This window comes from Gouania willdenowi, chromosome 1 (genome assembly GCF_900634775.1).
Source record: "Gouania willdenowi chromosome 1, fGouWil2.1, whole genome shotgun sequence".
Lineage (NCBI taxonomy): Eukaryota > Metazoa > Chordata > Actinopteri > Blenniiformes > Gobiesocidae > Gouania > Gouania willdenowi.
This window is the reverse complement of record NC_041044.1, coordinates 40,118,869-40,135,955: the sequence shown is the minus strand read 5'-3', so window position 1 is coordinate 40,135,955 and position 17,087 is coordinate 40,118,869. Positions and strand designations below refer to the sequence as shown.

The following is a 17,087-nucleotide window of genomic DNA, read 5'->3' as shown; positions in this document are numbered from 1 at the left end:
CACATGGTATTTACTGTTGATAACTTTTTTAAATTGGAAGCTTTTGGGATTCAATGTTGCACTATAGCTGACGCTGTGATCCTATTGAATTAAGAAACATTGAAAGAACTGCTCAGCCTGTTTGTGATTATTGTTTGTGCAGACTTGAAGTATTTATTTATAACAAGGCCTCACTAATTAGAAGCTGTATCAACACCACGGATAAGGACTCTGGATCACAGCCAGTGTGCACAATGAAAGCAGTTTGATTGATGAATTTATTCCGACGGTTTTGCTGCATCCATCGGGGGGTTGTTTACACAGCTCCCTTAATTTCAAGGTTTTTTTTTCTTTTAATTTGTTCTCTTTAAAGTCCCAAAAATAGAGCTTGACTGACAACATTTATGAGAAGGATTAGAAAATGTATTTTTAAGATGCACAACGTGTCGTTCAGGTGTCTTTGAAAGATGAACAGGATGTGCAATAACCAACTAAACAGTTCCCACAAGATCGCACGCAAACATTTCTAATGGTGCTGTTCTTTATCTGACATGTTTGGATGTAATGATCCATTTTATTATGTATTGCATTTATACAGAATCTTTGTATTTTTTTTTGTCAGTTTATAAGAATTTACTACAAATAGTCTATGGCTGTGTTCGAAATGTCATTCTAACGTACTACTCATACGACTCAAGTCTGACGTCAAAATTAGTACCGGTGTGAAGTGCGTTCACAATAGTATGAAAACATTGAGTATGCGAGAAACTGCCCAGATGTATGCTATATCGGGACTTTGTTAAGTATGCAAGGTGGGCACGCTAGTCATACTTACAAGATTTTACATTCCCTTCCCATGATGCATTGAGAAGGGAATGTGAAATCATTCTGAGACCCTGCTTCAAGCAATTAGTCAAACATCCCTTTTCCAAACAAAGGCATCTATTCTCTTCTTCCATTAGTTTTTAACGCTTTTGTTAATAGGGCTCTTATTTTGAAGTTCACCACTGGTTTTGTCAGTAGCACAATGTCAGGTCTAAAAAAATTCTCTGAAATATCGGCATAAAATGTGTTCCCGCAAGTTTTATGGACCAAATGAGCACATGTTGATATTCTTCTTGGTCACTTTCTCACTTAAAATGCTTTTAAAACTTTCAAAGGTGGAGCATCAACAGAGATATTTAGCCTCAGTGTTTGTTGTTGTAGCTTCCAAATGCATCTTGGGAAACTTGAACGTATACTTCAGTGAGAACAGTCATCATCCTCATTATACTAAACAGTATATACTCAATGAGTTTGTGCCATTTCAAACACAGCCATTGTATGTATGTGTGTGAGCATTAAAGCACAAGTTGGAATTTTTCCAAAATAAACATACATATGTTTATATACTGTACATATAATTGAAAAACCAGAAACAGGTTGGTTGTACATTTGACAGTAAATTAACATTTACTTGGCTTGCATTTCTTTACCAGACAAGAAGGACAGTGATTGGCTTGACACCATTTTTGTTGTAATTCATTCCCGGTGTTCGCTGTGATATCCCCTTAATATTCCAGAGATTCAATTTTGGCTGGATTCGGATCTTTCCGTGTAAGCCCCTAAAATAAACATCTGCCAATATTTTGTCACAACTTTCAGTGAAAACACCAGAAATGTGTTGGGAAGTTTCCTTTCTAGGGGAAAACTCAAGTAATCACAGCAAGAATGAAGTAAAAGCACTCAATTTCCCACAATGCAATGTCAAAAATATTTTCTCAAAAATGTCAATAAATGGAATGTTTACAGTGGAGATCAAAACAAACTTTCAAACAACAATTTCAACCTTTTACTCCTTTTTTGAGCCAGTGTTATTTTATGAATTGATCTATGAGGCCTACATTATGTATTTATCTGATGAAGATGTTTCATCTCTAGCAGCCTTAACTTACTACAAACAACAATTCAGTCATTATTAGTAATACACAGGCACTGCTGCTCTGTTTCACCATTTTTCCACAACACTTAACACACACTAGCTGTTAGTGACAGTATTTTTCAGCCACAGTGGTAATAAGCAGCTCACCTGAACCCAGCCAATCACGTTGTAAACTCACCGGATGGATAAATGGAAAAAGCCAGCATAGCATGAAGTGGTTAATTAAACAGCTCCCAGGTTTTCACCGGTTAATAATCCGCCTCGCTAATGAATAAATTCATCTTGGAAGACATGCAAATAGCCATGACTAATGGTCCAGTGGTTCATGAAACGTTACCTGTAGGCACGCTGACGGAATTACAAGAGAAGTCGTTTGCAGTGCACACTATTTACTTTTGTCCAGATTTTCTTGGAATTGCACATCCATATGCAAAATATCCATTCTGCTCATTTTATTGTATTCATTAATGTTAAAGTACTCCTGGCTTTAGAAGAAGAGTAGTGCAAAATGATATTTTTTCTATTATAGTAAATGTGAATTTTACATTTCTGCTCATAAAAAAAGGAGATTTGCGAGCTCTAATATTCTTATTTTGGCTTAACAGTAAGACATCAAAAGTTTGAATCTGGATTTCTGAGTATTTCCAGGCAAGGTTCTCCAGTGATTACTGCTGTCACACATGCAAACACTGTCCTCTTCTCTTTTCCCTCAGATTTGGAATGACTACAAGCTGCGATGGATGCCGACTGAGTTTGATGGGATCGAGTTCATTAGAGTCCCGTCAAACAAAATCTGGAGACCTGACATTGTGCTTTACAACAAGTGAGATTCACGTGACGTGTTTAATGAGCTTAGCTAGAAAAACGATGCACATGCAGGATAAAACAGATATTCCTTGGTCATCCAGACTCTAGGTTCCCTAAGTGGGGTACAGGTACCCCCAGGGTTTTGTAAATTGTCCTAGGGGGTACGAGAATAAACAGTGTGACAACATTGCAAGCTAGAATATAAACAAACCAGTAAATCAGGAGCCTCCATGCATTGCCACACTTTGGCCTATGTAAGACTGCCCTCTAGTGGTGACAGTAAAATAATCTCACACTCAAAAAGCAAAAATATGGCGAGAGCTACATTGCTTTGCGCTAGCCAAACATGCTTGATGCTCTTTGTCACGAAGTACTTGTATGAAAGTGGATTTTCAGATTTGACAAACATGAAAACAAAGCATGGAACAAGAGAACAATATAATTCAAATTCAGCCTAACATTGCAGAGTTCTGTTTATCCTCTCAACCTCACCCTTCTCATTAAAGTTGTATTTAACAGTTTCAGGGTAATGGATATGTTGTATTACTGCTATATGTTTAGTCGATTTATTTTTCCAAAATAAAATAGATTGTTTCTCACTGAAAATGCCAGTAGTTTAAAAAAATCAAGTGATAATTCTGAATAGTAATTTTCTTGTGTGCTTACAGTGAAACTAATACGTGAAGTTCCAAGAAGAATACAATAGTTCTAAGTGTCAGTAGTGAATCATGTTAGGGATCTAGTAAAGCTTTATTTCAGCCTTAGGGTTAGGGTTACACGGCTTCAGGTTAAATGTCTGAAGGGGTACGGGGTAACAATTTGTAATAACCATCATCTATAAAGTGTAAATAATGCTAAATAGATACCATTATTTACCCTTTTTTGGCATGTACAAAAAAAAAAAAAAAGAATAACAAAACTTCTGTGAATGCAACCATGTCGGAAATAAACTGAATAGATAAAAAAATAAAATAAAATGATGGTTATTATAAAGTGTTGTGAAAAGTTTGGGAACCACAGATCCAGACCATCTGCCTCCTCACAGGGCTATAATTAACCCACCATCAATGTGATGTGTATTGTCAACATTTTCTATCAGAACCAACGCTGTTCTGCTAAACTAACAACTGTAGTTCTCAGGTTTATCGGCCCATTACAGCTTCTAACAAACGCCTCAATGATCCTTTTTCAATCATTACTCTGTTGCCATTTCTTTTGCTTTGATTAAAAAACAAAGCACTGCACGCTGGAAGCAACCACATTAGCTGCAGTATTGAATATCAGGGCCAGTCATCTCACACAATCTCATTCATTGAAACAAATGCTCAGGCTCTCATTTCCTTGTTTGAACATATAAACGTGTAATGCATCATGTTCTCTTACTGCCAAATGTAGTGTTGTAGTACTCAAGACTGGTTCTCAAGAATACATTTTGAAGGTCTTGGTCTTCTCAGTCTCGGACTCGCAGGACACGAGACTTTTCGTCAAGACCAGTGGAGCCGAGCATTGATCTGCTGCTTTATAACTTCATTAATGTGATAATAAGGAGAAGCACTTGGAACTGTTCTGACTTCAAACATTTCTCACTGATTCTTCTGCCTTCTGGGAAATCTTTTCCAGTGCTACATGTGTTCTAATCAGGCAAGAGCCAGATTGATGTGTAGCCCTCCCTTTAACTCGAGTTCTCCACATTGATCTGGGTCTGTGTCTGGCGAAACCTTTTGGAACCAGGGATTGACATGAACAGAATGCTTGAAGCTGATTGGGTGAAGCGCCTGTCCACCATGATTTGTTTTAGCCAATAACACGTCTTTACTGTCCAAAAATTGACAAAACTCCTGTCATTGTTGCTCTTTCAAAAAGAAAATGCTGAGTTTATAGCAGTTTCCACGCGTTCATCCTCCTGCTTCGACATCTTTCTATTTTGGTTTGGAGCTATGCTAATAATGGTAGCCCAGCTAGTTCCTCTCCCCACAACTGCGCAGGCGCCAGTTTCAGAGCTTCTGCCTTCGTCACACCCGGATATCCCGCCCTAAACCACAACACTGCCTCATGATTGGTTCTAACCGTTTCGGTTCGTTTTTGAAAGGCAAAGGCGGGAACAGCACAAGATGGATTCTGGTGTTTGTGAACACCAGGAGAATCCATCTTGCAGGCAAGGTTAGGTTCCAAATGCATCTTGGGAAACTTCAGTACACTTCAATGGAAACGTGAAATCCATCTCGCAGGCAAAGTTAATATGTGTCAGAAACGAGTAAAAACTCAGACATCTTATTTTTTGTCAGAAATCCATCTCAACACATACTTAAAGCCTCATTTACCTACAAATAAACTTTATATTTGAAATAATTCTGGACTTATCAGTGGCTGTTAAATAGATACAAGGTTTATTTTTTCGTCAGGATTTTTGACACCAGCATAATTGGAGGATTTTCTAAAATAATGATAATGTTTTTAGATATTTTTTTACATATAGATATTTTATATTTTATTTGCCCCTAATTAGGCTAATATTCATAGTAATAATGTAATTATATAGATATCAATGTTTCCAGTTGCTTAGAGGGTTTGATTGGAGTATCATCCCCATCTAACGGAAAGGAAGCCGTCCAAAGTGTCTTTCTCACTCAGGTTAAAATAAAATATTAAAGCTTTAGCAGCTCATTCATTACCTGAAAGAATTTGAGCCCAACAGAGCATTAACACATGTGATTAAAATGAAAATTTAATTTGCCTAAAATAACAAAAGGACATTTCAACCCTCAGCTGAGGCAAACAATGGTGGCATTAAAATGAAATATGTGCTTACAATAGTAGCTGGTGTCAGTAATTAAAACCTCTTTAGTATTTCCCAACGATGCATAATGTGTCTCCGATGGCGTCCATGTTTTATGGCTGCCTCTAACCTTTTATCCTATTTTCTCTTTGTTATCTTCCCTTTACCTTTCCTCTCATTGTCTAACATTCCTGCCTCTTTTAATCATTGTGCCATTTTCAAACCCCCTTATTACGCCTCCCCTCCTGCCGTGGCATCCGTCTGATGGAATGAAACTGATACTCAGCGCTGTTGGAGATTTCCTGGTGGAGGATAAGACTAAGGCCTTGTTGAAGTTTGATGGAACCATCACCTGGGTTCCTCCAGCCATTTTCAAGTCCTCCTGTCCAATGGACATCACCTACTTCCCTTTTGACTATCAGAACTGCTCAATGAAGTTTGGATCCTGGACTTACGACAAAGCCAAGATTGACCTGGTGCTCATTGGGTCCAAGGTTAGTAACTGATACACACATTAGGACAGACTTAAACATCCATTTGCCTAAATACTTGGGGAATTGAGCACAATTTTCACCTTTCTCTGATAACCCAAACATCTGCAACACATTTACAAATCACCCTACAAGTCAACTTTTTAAAGCATATTGGCTGATAATTTTTTGCCCCATACATTTTTTTAAATTGACAAATATTTGTTCAAACCTTCAAATTATTATCTTGAGCTTTCTGCAACCTTACACCGACAAAGCACAATTTCCTCCTGTTATCATCACCCTCAGACGCATCTACAAATAACCCTCGCACACACTCTTGACAATGTTCTGTTTTTGTCTTTGAACATAAAAACCAATGTTTGTAGTTCAAATATATCTCTACATTTTGATAACCCTGATTTGATAAATACAAATTTCTGTGGTCATTGGTACAGATGGTAGGTAAAGATCCAGATACCATAATATAACAAAACCCTATTATATTTCATTTGATGGATTGACTAATGAATGAGTAAATAGTTAAAGTCCAGCAGGTGACGTCAAACACATCCATGTCTTTTAGCTTAAAGTGGTCAGCCACAACATTATAACCACCTGATACAGTAAATACAAATGTATTGAACTGTGATACTAGCACAGTTTCACAAATTGTGTTACAATGACACAAAATGGACTTTGATACATTTTTTGTGCGTGACTTCGCAATGTTGTGGCGCTGATTGTTGGAGATTGCAAAGCGATGTATTTTATTGGGAATTATCACCATAAGCCTTTACCCAAACCTAAAATGAAAAGTTGTAAAAATATGCAATTTCACAAAATACCTTAAAACACATGGAGTTTGAAAAGAAAAAATGCAAATATCATTGTGGCACACACAAAAAGTGAAAGTATTATTTTTGTGACAGTGTCACATTTCCCCGTGGTAACACAGCTTGCATTCTGATCACCTTTCATTCATTTCTTCAACACTTTGAGTCCATCTGTCGGGCTGAGCCGCTCTGGGCAGCTTCGACTCTCATTTATCATTGAACTTTATTCTTCCATGACCCATTTACCACTTCACTGCTTTTCTAGTCATCTATAGCCATCAGAACTTGTTCAAACTCCTAAAATTAACATGTTATCCTGTTCCTCAGAGAATTTGTCCCTGAGGAGGCCATGATATTATAAGTGGTTCTAATATTGTGGCTAAATGTATTGTAATTCAAACTAAATTACTAGTTATTTGTAAGATTTTCCTCCCTCATTCAGGTGAACCTGAAAGACTTCTGGGAAAGCGGCGAATGGGAGATCATCGATGCTCCAGGCTACAAACACGACATAAAGTACAACTGCTGTGAGGAGATCTACCCAGATATCACCTACTCCTTCTACATCCGACGCCTGCCACTGTTCTACACCATCAACCTCATCATCCCCTGCCTCCTCATCTCTTTCCTCACGGTGCTGGTTTTCTATCTCCCATCTGACTGTGGAGAGAAGGTCACGCTCTGTATCTCCGTCCTGCTCTCCCTCACTGTCTTCTTACTCGTTATCACCGAGACCATCCCCTCCACGTCGCTGGTCATCCCGCTCATTGGGGAGTACCTGCTCTTCACAATGATCTTTGTCACGCTCAGCATCGTCATCACCGTGTTCGTGTTGAACGTGCACTACCGCACGCCCATGACCCACACCATGCCAGGCTGGGTGCGCTCGGTCTTTCTCAAAGTGTTACCGAGGATCATGTTGATGCGGAGACCAATTGATGAGGACAGTAGGACTGGGGGGTTGGACGGCAGTGGGGAGGCAGGAGGAGCTGGAGTGGGAGGAGGAGGCGGAGGAGGAAAAGGAAAAGGAGGGAGGAAACGGAAGAATAGTTTGATGCAGGTAAGTGATAATAATAACATGAACACATCCATTAGAGTGTTTTACCTGGATGGAGAGAGTGTGCCTTTTTTTTTAAAGCTGAATGCTTACAGTAGAAGAAAGGCAGGAAAGTGGGTACATATTTCATTGGTCTGCAGTGACGTATAGTGAGGTTGACAGCTGGTGTGGCACTCACTCTTATAGAGTCAGATTTACAAATACAAATGAACCCATCATTATTCATCATTTGAGGGTTAAAGGTCAAATGCGGACACAGGGTGTATTTGGTCAAAGGGTTTTGGGGCAGACTGGCCTGGGATTCAGAGGTTTCAGTGTGAGCGTCCCATAAATCTTTAGCTGTTCTGTGCTCTCAGGGTTTTTGCTGATAGTGCTAAGCATAACAATTACAGAGTCTCTGAGAAAGAACTTGGTAAGTGTTATCAGTACAATAGGAGAGATTCTGTAATCACATATCAATTATATATCTCATATCAGCATTCTTTACTCAAACATGTGGTGCATATTTCATTTGAGGTCCAAATTAATTCCAATTGAGCCTATTTGAAACTAGAAACAATACAAGTTTATGGTCTTACCTTTTCTTGTTCCACTCCATTTCAAATCAATGGGTAATGTTCTTTCCCGTTGTCTGAAGCAAACCTTTCAGCTCCAGCGTTGGTCTTTCTTTAGGAATTAACTAATTAATTAGCTTGAAAATGTAATCTTCCATTTTGAGGAAAACAGATTGTTAAAAAGAACAAAGAAGATTGTAGGTAGCGCAAAAATCTGTGGACTCACAAGCGCCCTCTGCCATGCGTCAGGCGTACTGTTTGTCTCACCGAGTGACTTTTTTACTGCCTAAACAAGTTACAGATATGCATTTCACACTTGTTCCAGATCATGGAAAGACAGAGCATGTAATCAGAGTGTTTGAAAGCTGACAAATATCAACATTTATTATATTTTATAAATATTTTTTTTTTCTTTTCAAGATTGACATGTGAGACTGTCTCCCCTGAATACACATCACTGTTGGCCAGGTTATTAACTTTATTAACTACAACCCCAAAGGTTTTTAGTTTAAAGCTGCTGAAGACTTTTTATATCTTTTTTTTTTATCCGATAAAGACATAGTGTAGGCCTCAAAGATCAATAAATTGAAGATAATTTGCTTGAAAAAAAGGTATAAAAGGTTCAAATTTCCTCTCTAAAGTTTGTTTTGATCTCCATTATAAACACTCACATATTGACATTGTCGGAACAATAGAAATAAATGTGGAAATGTTATAACTTCATTTTTACTGTGATTGTTACCGTAATATTTTGGCTGCTTGCAATACCAGTGTGTGTTTGGCTTGAAATATTTATTTTTTAAGGTTTAATCTTTGGATAAAATACAATGCTTATACATATGAACATATTATACCTAAACACTGTCATTGAATGTGCTATGTAACTGCAGGAAAGCTCCCTGGAATCAATTTTCTTTATACAGAAAATATTGTCAATTTGGATAAATTGAAATAAAGTGTTGCAAATTCGATATGGGTTTTTTAGAGCCGATGCCAATATCAATTATTTTTTCTCCATCAGCCTCAGCCGATGACCGATACGGACTGTCGATTTTCTGGAGTCGATATTTGGAGCCGATACTACTTTTGCTCCCTCAATTTACATCATAAAACTTACACAATGATGAGGTCGAACGACAACATGTAAAAAATACTGAACAAATATTAAAAAACAGGTGATGTATAACAAGAACAAGTAGAAATAATTGAACAAATATTAAAAAGAGGTGATGAAGAACAAGAACAAGTAAATAATATTCTGCTCTTTGTAAATAATGCGGATCGGCGAACGCAGCAGCCCGCATCGGTCGATGCCGATACACGTGAAAAACGCAAAAACCAATGTATCGATCTCTCACTAGTGTGAATATTATAAGCAGACTGAAATCCGAAAGGAAGAAAGTGAGTTTAAAGTAACATGTTTTACACTGACTGACGGAAACATAAATATTAATAAAATTATTAGAAGAAAAAAAGCAAGTCCACTACTCTGGGATTCTACAATTTTATGATTTATTTTTTTCCGAAATTCTCCTTGTGAATGTCAGCAGGTTGGAGGAGGATCCCTCAACTGTCTGGAGTTTGGAGACAGTAAGGTATCATCTGTGGATGGCTGCACTGGGAAAAAATGTCCGTGTCCCTGTCAGCATGGGAAGGAAACCCCAGGAACGCCGGACCCTGGGAGGATGTCACGCCAGCTGAGCCACCAGAGCATCAACACAGTGGTGGCCTTTTCTGTGGTGTCACCTGAAGTCAAACAGGCCATCGAGAGCGTCAAGTACATCGCCGAGAACATGAGGAGTCAAAACAAGGCCAAAGAAGTGAGTCTTGTTTGTTTTACTGTAGCTGATCAGTGGAATTTATTGTTTACTTTCATTGTAGCTCTTCAACATGTTGTGTAAAAATATGCTTTGGTAACATTATTATCGTAATTCTTCTAAACTAATTTAATTTTAAATTATTTCAGCTGATCTTAATGGGTAACTATTTAGCAAATTTACCGATCAACCATATCACATGACCACCGAGAGGTGACGTCTATCTGTTAATAATCACACTGGCAAGTTGGTGGAATACGTATTGATAGAAAGGGAACAATTAGGTTTGTCCTGTTAGCTTAGATACAGGAAGGAGTGCATTAGTCAAGAAATTACATTAATATTTTAGTCGACTAAATCTGTTACAGATATATAAGAGTGTACGCATTTTTTAAAGATTCAATTACCATTTATCATGATATGTGTTAAACCATGGCTGTGTTCGAAAAGGTGTGTGAACACACTACTCAATATAACCCGGATGTACAATACATGGGGACATTTCCTAAGTATGCACGGTAGGCACAGCAGTCATACTCAACCGACCCATGATGCATTGTGAGTGGAACGTAAAATGGTCCTGGGACCAGCTTCAAGCTAAAAATCATATATCCCCTTTTCAAAACAAAAGCATCTCTTCTTGTCTTCTATTAGTTTTTTTTAACACTTTTGTAAATAGGGCTCTTGTTTTGAAGTTAACAGGAAGTTTTGTCAGTAGCACAATGGAGGGTCTCCGAAAATCTCCAAAACGTTGGTATGATTGGTTGGTATGGTATCCAGAAATTTCAAAGGTGGAGAATCAGCAGAGATATTTAGCCTCTGTGTGCTTCAGGTTTTTGTTGTTGTAGGTTACAAATAACCTGGTAACAAATGATGATGTCGTCATCGGCATGCGCCGCAGAGACGCTGCTACAACATCAACAAGGCTCCACTGGTGAAAACTTTTTTTGGAATAGTAATACTGCGGTTATTATGTTGTTGAGTGACTTTTGCCATTTGTGCAACACGAGTATGCGAGTTAAGGGCACCCTAACCATCCTCCTGCGTCGACATCTTTCTATTTTGATTCGGAGCTATGCTAATAGCGGTAGCCCAGCTAGTTCCTCTCCCTACCTGCGCATGCACCAGTTTTGCTTCGGGACTTCTGCCTTCGTCACACCCAGATATCCCGCCCTAAACCATAACACTGCCTCACGATTGATTCGAATCAGTTTGGTTGGGATTTGAAAGGCGAAGGTGGGAAGAGCACAAGATGGATTCTGGTGTTTATGAACACCAGGAGAATCCATCTTGCAGGCAAGGTTACAGTAGGTTCCAAATGCATCTTGGAACTTGGAAGTATACTTCAGTGGAAACGTTCATCATCCTAATCATACTTATAGTATATAGTAAACAGTATATACTCATTGAGTTTGTAGTGTATAGTATGGAGTGTGACATTTCAAACACAGCCCATAGGAACTATTTTACTTCTGGAAATACAGTAAGTTTTACTTCCTATTGAATCACTTACCAGTTTGTCCCGCCTTCCACATAACAAAGGTAGCTTTGATTGGATACCTTACAAAAAAAAAAGAAACTTAGATCTGATTTTGTCCCATGTGTATGTTAGTGTTTGGTTTTCATTAGTGGAAAAAAATATAGCTATCAATATATTTTGATAAAATTTTCCTTCATGTTTTTCTTAATTAGTTGAAGTCTCATTATTGTCACTTAAGTCAACAAAATTAACATTGACATTAAGCAAGTATTAAGCAACAAATCCAACCGAAAGAAACAAAAAATAAGCTTCATTTCATGAATCCAGTGTGTCCCATATTGTTTTTGTCGCTGTGCTATTTACAAACCACAAATCAATGCAAATATTGCACCCTGATTTTAAACACCTTGAAAATAAACCAGCTCGTCCTTTTCAAGCAGCAGCCAGCGTGTGTTTTAATAGCTGCATGCTGTCGCATAGTGAAAACGACACAGGGTTCTGCATTGTGACTCTATTTAGCTTTAAAATCATAGTCAGTCATGCAACTCTTTCAGCAGAGTCAGCAAGTGCAGCCATTTTATTTGGTCATTTTATTTCAAGGAACATTAAGCAGTTTGTACCTGCAGGTAAAATATGCATATTGCTTATTAGAGATGGGCATATTCACACTCACTTATAAATACTTTGATACAAACCAGCTTGTATTTTTAAGCTTATTGTTAAATTTAAATGCACTTTAAAAACTTATTGTTTGTACTTCCTCCTCACATTGATGCCAGAGAGATATAAGATGGATGGTGTGGTAAAGATTTCCAAAGTACTTCCAAAAAGTTTTTGTTGATTCTAAGTTTTTTTATGAGAGATCTGTAGAAGAATTTGACATTTTTACTATATGTGTGAACTACTGTATATAAAGTGTTCAATTTCTCGTTTTATTCTTTTTATAAAATATAATGTACACATGTTTAATTCGTTGTTGGTATTACAATTCATCAAAATTCACAACAGGACAATTACACTGTAGGTATAATGGAAAATGTTCTAGTTGCAGTTCAGACTAGAAACACAAAGGTAATGCTTAATGGATATTCTGACATTTTGATGATTTTTTTTTTTTCAATATCAATGGCTCATAAATTGCCCTAAAAAGTCTTCAAATCGACCAATGTTCAAACATTTCATACATCATACATTTGATCCTGTACGCATTGTTTTAGCTTATGTTAGCAGAAAAAAACCTGAACCAAACAAAAAATGTGTTATTCAAAGCTGTGATCATTTTTTTTTTTTTTAAATCAGACAAATCACAGGTTAATAAATAGAAGATTATTTGCTCGAGCAAACTGAGTAAATCTCCACTGTAAACACTCATTGACATTGCGGGAAATGTTTGGCTCATTGCATTGTGGGATGTGGAGTCTCACTGATCCATGGAATTGTTTTTACTGCATTCTTACTGCGATTTCAGGATGGACAGTGATTTGCTTGACACCAACTTTGTTCTCGTTTGTTTTCCCTGTGATATCAAAATGACATAAACACACTTCTATGCATCTGTCTCTGCGACTCTACATCCCACAATGCAATGCACTAACGGTGGAGATAAAAACAAACTTTCGAGCAACAATTCGGTGCAGCCCCCCAGAAATGCATCACTTCTGGTTTGACATGTATAGGACCGGACGCAGCAAAGCACTCGCCTTACCGATCTCATGCACAAAATCAGTCAAGACCTCTGACTAAAAGTAAATGTGTGTATGTGTGTACCCCTCCCTGATGTGTATATCATACCATAGTCAAAGTATTTCTGCAATCCATTGTATCCCCTGACCAAATTGAACTAAAGTTCCGACCCAAATCAGTACCCCCATTCCACCAATTACCTATGTATCTCATTATTATTATTATTATTATTATTATTATTATTATTATTATTATTATTATTTATTTATTTATTTGTTTTTTTAATTGTTATTAGTCCTACAAAGGGGAAATTTGCACAGTTTCAGCAGCAAATAAATAAAATCAAAGCGCTCGTTCAGCGCAGACTTTCGAAAACCAATTTCACAGGTGTCAAAAGCTGCAGATGGAATAACAAACACTTGAACTTTCATTATTATAAATGAACTTTCGTCATTATAAATGACTTTCAAAGATGGTGGACATTCAACATGATTTTTTAACTCTCAAATCTGGATCAGGATCCAGATCTTGACCAAACTGTATCTCGTGATAGAGTTTAGTGGGATGAAGATATCCTGGCAATATCTACAAACTTCAACCTGCTGCCAAATCCACATTCTGGATTGGATTCGTAGAAAACTCGACATTTTGATAGAGGTCACAACCCGACATCAATCCAGCAAATTTAAATTAAAATGGGCTTTCCAATGTTAATTTCAAGTCAGCAATGTTTGGTCAGATGCATGTCATAGTGTAACATCTTGAACGAATCGATGAAGATCTGACAGAGATATGAATTTTAGAAATTTTGCCCCATGCTGAAGATAGGGAGTTTTGCGATTTGGGATATTTTTTGTGACCTTGATCTTGAATCTACCTTCACCACAATTGAATGGTCTCATATGTACCCAAAAACCAATTCACAGAAAAAAAGTGAAGTGGATTTGTCAAACATTGAGGACACTATCATGTACACAGACACACAAACATACAAACATGACGACAGATATACTTTCAAAAACCATTTTCTAAAGTAACAACGTAAAAACAGCATGGAGGGGGAAAAAAGTATGATATATACACTAATGGACCTGTACATAGTACAGAGAGAAAGGGGGAAGAAAGGACATTGCACAATAAAAACAGAATATATATATATATATATATATACATAATATAGAAACAGAATATATACATGTACACACTAAAATAGCTTACATTTTAATAAAATTTCAACCATTTACATCTTTTTTTCAGCAAATGATCTTCGAATAATCCAACTGATAAAAAATGATTGTGGGTAGCAGCTTTAAGTCATACGTTTCTATAAATTGCTACTAACACCAAAGTAGACAGAACACCCTGCTACTTAATGCATTTATTCATCAACGTAGAGCTCTGGATGTTTTTCAAGCCTAACCTTCTCTGTGAGTTAACAACAGTACGAGTTTCCTCCAAATAATCGCAGATCTGCAGTGAGAGTTTGCGTTTTCTGTCTGTGAGTGAGTGAAACAAGCCTGAGGGGAGGAGTCTTTAATATGTAAAACTCTGAGCCTGATCAGCTTTGTCAAAACACCTGCCGCTGCATCTCGAATCTTATTATCATCAGACTAAATTCTCTCAAAGTTGACTCTGTACGGCAGAGGTGGGCAACTTCTATCACTGTGGGGGCCACAAAGATGTGTTTGTTTGATCCAAGGGTCACATTATCAACATTCACGTCAGCATTTAGAATAATGACCAATCTGAGCATTAACACAGGAAATAACAAATAGTTTTAGTCATTTTGTGTGTATTTTTTTGTCATTTCTGTTGTTGTCTTGCTTGTTATGATTTAATTCCGTGCATTTCTGTTGTTTTTTTTATGTATTTTTCATGTAAAATGTGAGTTTTTTTCAAGTCATATTGTGAATTTTGCATTTTTGGACAGATTTTTGGTTATTCCTGTCGTTTTGCTCATTTGTTCATTAGTACTGTAGGCTTGCGGAGTCATTTTTGTGTACTTTTGTTGTCATTTTCTGTAAGTTTATAAATATTTTGAACATTTTTGTTGCAATTTTGTGTGTTTTTGGAGTATTTTCTGTGTTTTTACTGTATTTTCCTGCATTCTAATAATTATTTGTATTTTTTTTTAATGCTTGCTTTTGTGTATTTTTCTGTGATTTTGTATATTTACTTTGGGGGCCGCATAAAATTAGACCGAGAGCCACATGTGGCCCCCGGCCGCCAGTTGCCCATGTTGACCCCCTTTGTTTTCACCCTTGCTGTGTAATCTTTGAAACCTTAAACCAATCGAGGCTGTGACTCACTATAGTTTCTGTCTCACTCCTGCTTTTAATATATCTGCTCTTTACTCTGAGTTATGTTCCCCTTTAAGACGCTGACGCCTGTTGTTTTATCTCCCCCGCGCTCACAGGTGGAGGATGACTGGAAATACGTTGCCATGGTGATTGACAGAATCTTCCTCTGGGTGTTTGTGACCGTGTGTATCCTGGGAACTTTGGGCCTGTTCATCCAGCCGCTTTTTGGCTTTTTTTCATAACATGTAAAAGGAAGAGATCAACGTCCCTTTGTCACCAAACTCAGGTTTCAGTTTAGAAATCAGCAGTTTTAGGTCTGAATGCGTTACTTGGTTATTTTTATGTTTCAACACTACATTTGTTTTGTATTTAATCCTATTTTTGCCCTATAATATATATCCCTTTAATATTTGTATTTAAATATGTCAAGAGTTCATTTCTTGCCAGAATGGTACAAATCTAGAAGGTACAGTATAACCTTTTACAAGGGTTGTCAACGTGTGGATCAGGACCCAAAAGTGAGTCACTGTGCAAAGAAACGGCACAGATTTTGTGCTTTTATTGTAAAAGGAGATTTATTATCGAGTGCTGAAAATTCACACTATTGTTTTTTTCAAAGCATTATAATAAGATAATGATTTGACAAATATATTTTTTAAACTCTTTATTTATTTATACATTTTTTCACCTTGTCGTACCACTGCCTAACACATGTTTCTTAAAATTACTTGTTATTTTTAGAGGCCGTGGGAATGATTCCCTTTCACTATCATCACCTTTATGACGACGTATTAGGGCTACATAAAAAAAACTACAAATTACAAGATTAAAGTTGTAATAGTTATAATTTTATGAAGATAATGTTGTATCTTAATAAAATCTTAATTTAATGAGATTAAAGTTGTAATTTGTAATAAAAATGAAATACAAACAGGTCAAACATGGTCTCTTTAATGGAGGAGGAACTGACTGGAAGTGGTCGACTTCAGGGCTGTCGGAGTTCACTTCAACCAGGAATTCTGAGCGCTTTACCTTTCTGAGTTTTTTAAGATACGGCTTTATTTTCATAAAATTACAACTGTATTCTCAAAATATTCCGACTTTAATCTAGTAGTGCTCAAAATAATTCTTATTTGAATGTGGTTCTAAAACGCTGTGGTACCTCTTACTATGATTTATCATCACTTAACTTTTTAAACATTGTCCCTTGAGTTCAAACCACATAATAACTATTTTACTGCATTGATTTTACATTTTAAACATTTCTCAAAATTTGGGCCCTGAAGGCAGACCAGTTGAGAACCGCTGACCTAACAGATATTGTTAGTGCAGAGTCGTCAGATTCTTGATCTCTTGAATTTAAAGTGTAAGTACACCCACAGGTTTTCAAGTACCCCTGACTGCAGT

General features: G+C 37.1%; 1 protein-coding gene across 2 annotated transcripts in view; it reads left to right on the top strand.

The window, feature by feature from the left end:
* The window catches only part of LOC114461523 (neuronal acetylcholine receptor subunit alpha-3-like), a 35,792-nt gene extending 19,106 nt beyond the window's left edge, over window positions 1-16,686 (top strand). The window contains exons 4-8 of one of the 2 annotated variants that reach the window (XM_028443679.1): window positions 2,614-2,723; window positions 5,770-5,977; window positions 7,232-7,849; window positions 9,951-10,220; window positions 15,797-16,686. In XM_028443679.1, coding sequence (XP_028299480.1) covers window positions 2,614-2,723; window positions 5,770-5,977; window positions 7,232-7,849; window positions 9,951-10,220; window positions 15,797-15,922 — 1,332 coding nt within the window. In that variant the 3' untranslated portion in view covers window positions 15,923-16,686. Of the gene's footprint in view, window positions 1-2,613; window positions 2,724-5,769; window positions 5,978-7,231; window positions 7,850-9,947; window positions 10,221-15,796 lie in introns of both variants that reach the window. The other variant, XM_028443671.1, reaches the window with a different exon arrangement.
* Window positions 16,687-17,087: the final 401 nt, after the last annotated feature.